The 2,245-nt window shown below is 54.4% G+C and overlaps 1 protein-coding gene across 1 annotated transcript in view; it reads right to left on the reverse strand.

Moving 5' to 3' along the window:
* Positions 1–2,245, reverse strand: part of GET4 (guided entry of tail-anchored proteins factor 4) — a 17,258-nt gene that overhangs the window by 2,530 nt on the left and 12,483 nt on the right. Inside the window, exons 5-6 of the mRNA XM_032259884.1 lie at positions 1,517–1,655; positions 373–513 (exon numbers count right to left, since the gene is read on the reverse strand). Coding sequence (XP_032115775.1) covers positions 373–513; positions 1,517–1,655 — 280 coding nt within the window. The remainder of the gene's footprint in view (positions 1–372; positions 514–1,516; positions 1,656–2,245) is intronic.

Raw genomic sequence — 2,245 nt, forward strand, 5'->3', positions numbered from 1 at the left:
ACAGCTACCTACGCCACGTCCACAACCAGCACACCTACACACACCCAGATACCTACGCCACGTCCACAACCAGCACACCTACACACACCTACACAGCTACCTACATCATGTCTACAACCAACACACCTACACACACCCATACACCTACCTACATCACCAAGTCTACAACACACACCCCCAAGTCTACAACACACACCCCCACACAACTACCCATGCCACGTCTATACTCACCCACCCCCACACATCAACACCTGCACTCATACCACACATCCACATCACATCGACACTCAACACCTATGCATACACACACCTCCAGCTACCCATGCCGCCATATCTACACACAACATACACCCCCAGAATACTGAGACGCACCCATCCACAGCCAGCAGCAGGAACCAAATGAAGTTGAGCAGCGGCTCCACGAATGGAGGTCCATCCTCGATGGACGGGTGCTTCTGGGTGTACGTAGTGAAGACCACCGATGCGCTACTTTTGTTTTTTAAACAGAGAAACCTGGAAATGAGAACATGCTGGTGGAGGAAAGGCTGCAGGACACAGTTTCCACCTGCATTGGCACCAGCCTCTGACACACCCTGGTCCTTCCCAAGCTTGCACACCCACGGGTCTCGCAGCCCCCAGCATGGAGGGACCCAGTGCTTCATGCATGTCACTCTCATGCACAGGGGATCCTGGGGAGGCCTGCAATTTACAGGTGAAGGGAATGAAGCTTGGGAAGGTCACGAGGCTCCGGAGCCAGAACCCAGCTTGAGCCCCATCTGAACAATGCAATGAATGAGCTCTTCTCTCCCCCTGCTGCCCACACCCATCAGATGATGGCCCACACCAGAGCACTTGGCCACAGCCCAGCAGTTGGTGGTGCCACGCAGACCCTGGCTCCAGTTCAAGGAGGGCCTACAGGGAGGGCTCAGTGGCCCAGGGGCAGGGCCACCATCAGCCCAGAGAACACGTCTACGCAGTGCAGAGCCAGTGAGCTCTGGGTTTGACCCAGTTTTTCATCAGAGGGTGTCTGTCCCCAAATCCCGCATCAAATCCACAAAGCCAGTCCTACCCCAAAGACCACCCTGAAATCCACATTTGTTTCATGGAATGAAATGAACTCAGGCACACATAAGGCTTTCATGAGAAAGGAAGCGAGTGCCTGAGCTCAGCCTGCGGGACGCCCCAGGGTGCTGGCGGGAGGGCTGCAGGGTAGATGCTCACTGACAATTCTATGAACTGGGTGTGCATTCTCGCAGTTCACAGGCTGAGGCCAGCCAGAGTAGAGCAGAGGCTACAGGGCCTCCCGCCAGCAGGCGAGAGGCACGCCACGGAAAAGGGGGAGATGCCAAAATACTTCTTAAACTTCATAAAACTTATTAAAATTCATGAGTCACTCTGGCTGACACGTGCACTGCAGATTCTGCCCGGAGTGAACTCAGTTTACCCTGCACCACAGCTCGGGCTGGGGACAAGGCAGCAAGGGAAGTCAGGACCCGCAGAGCCACTCAACACCTACTGTAGCACAGCCTGGGCCACAAACATGTCCACCTCGCTGCGGAAGCCCCGGGATGTGGAGTACTCCACCAGCATGTTGGCACAGCCCTCCCCATCCGCTGAGTGCAGAAAATGATACCGCGACTCACAATAGTTTTGTTCTGCAAAGAAAAGACAGAAAAACTGAAATATGCTTCATGAATATAATATAGCACAGGAGATGGAGAAAGATGCAACCATGTTAATTCTATCCCACCCGCCCATGAGAAGAGCCCAGGGAGAGCCCATAGGCAGAGGCACACCACAGGGACTCAGCCAGCCCACACCCCACACACCACCAAATAACAAACACAGCCAACAGTGAAAGCCACGCAGCCACGCAGCACCTTCTTCCTCCAAGCTCCCAGAGCTGCCAAATCCAACCACATTAACGTGTGCATAGTGATGAGCAATGACAGACTGTCACTGTGTGACCCTTCTCACCTACCAGAGGAAACTTACAGGGAGCAATGTAATCAGAGCCCAGGCCAGTGCACCTAGGATCTACATAAACAGCAAAAAGCAGCCTGATCTTCACACCACACCGACCCAACGACGAACCCACACCACCTCATACACATTCACTCCACTCCCAGGCCCCACCAGAACACCTGCTCACACTCACTCCACTCCCAGGCCCCACCCAAATACCTGCTCACACTCATTCCACTCCCAGGCCCCAGCCTAACACCTGCTCACACTCACTCCACTC

Source organism: Sapajus apella, unplaced genomic scaffold (genome assembly GCF_009761245.1).
Source record: "Sapajus apella isolate SASKATOON/1434 unplaced genomic scaffold, GSC_monkey_1.0 scaffold112, whole genome shotgun sequence".
Lineage (NCBI taxonomy): Eukaryota > Metazoa > Chordata > Mammalia > Primates > Cebidae > Sapajus > Sapajus apella.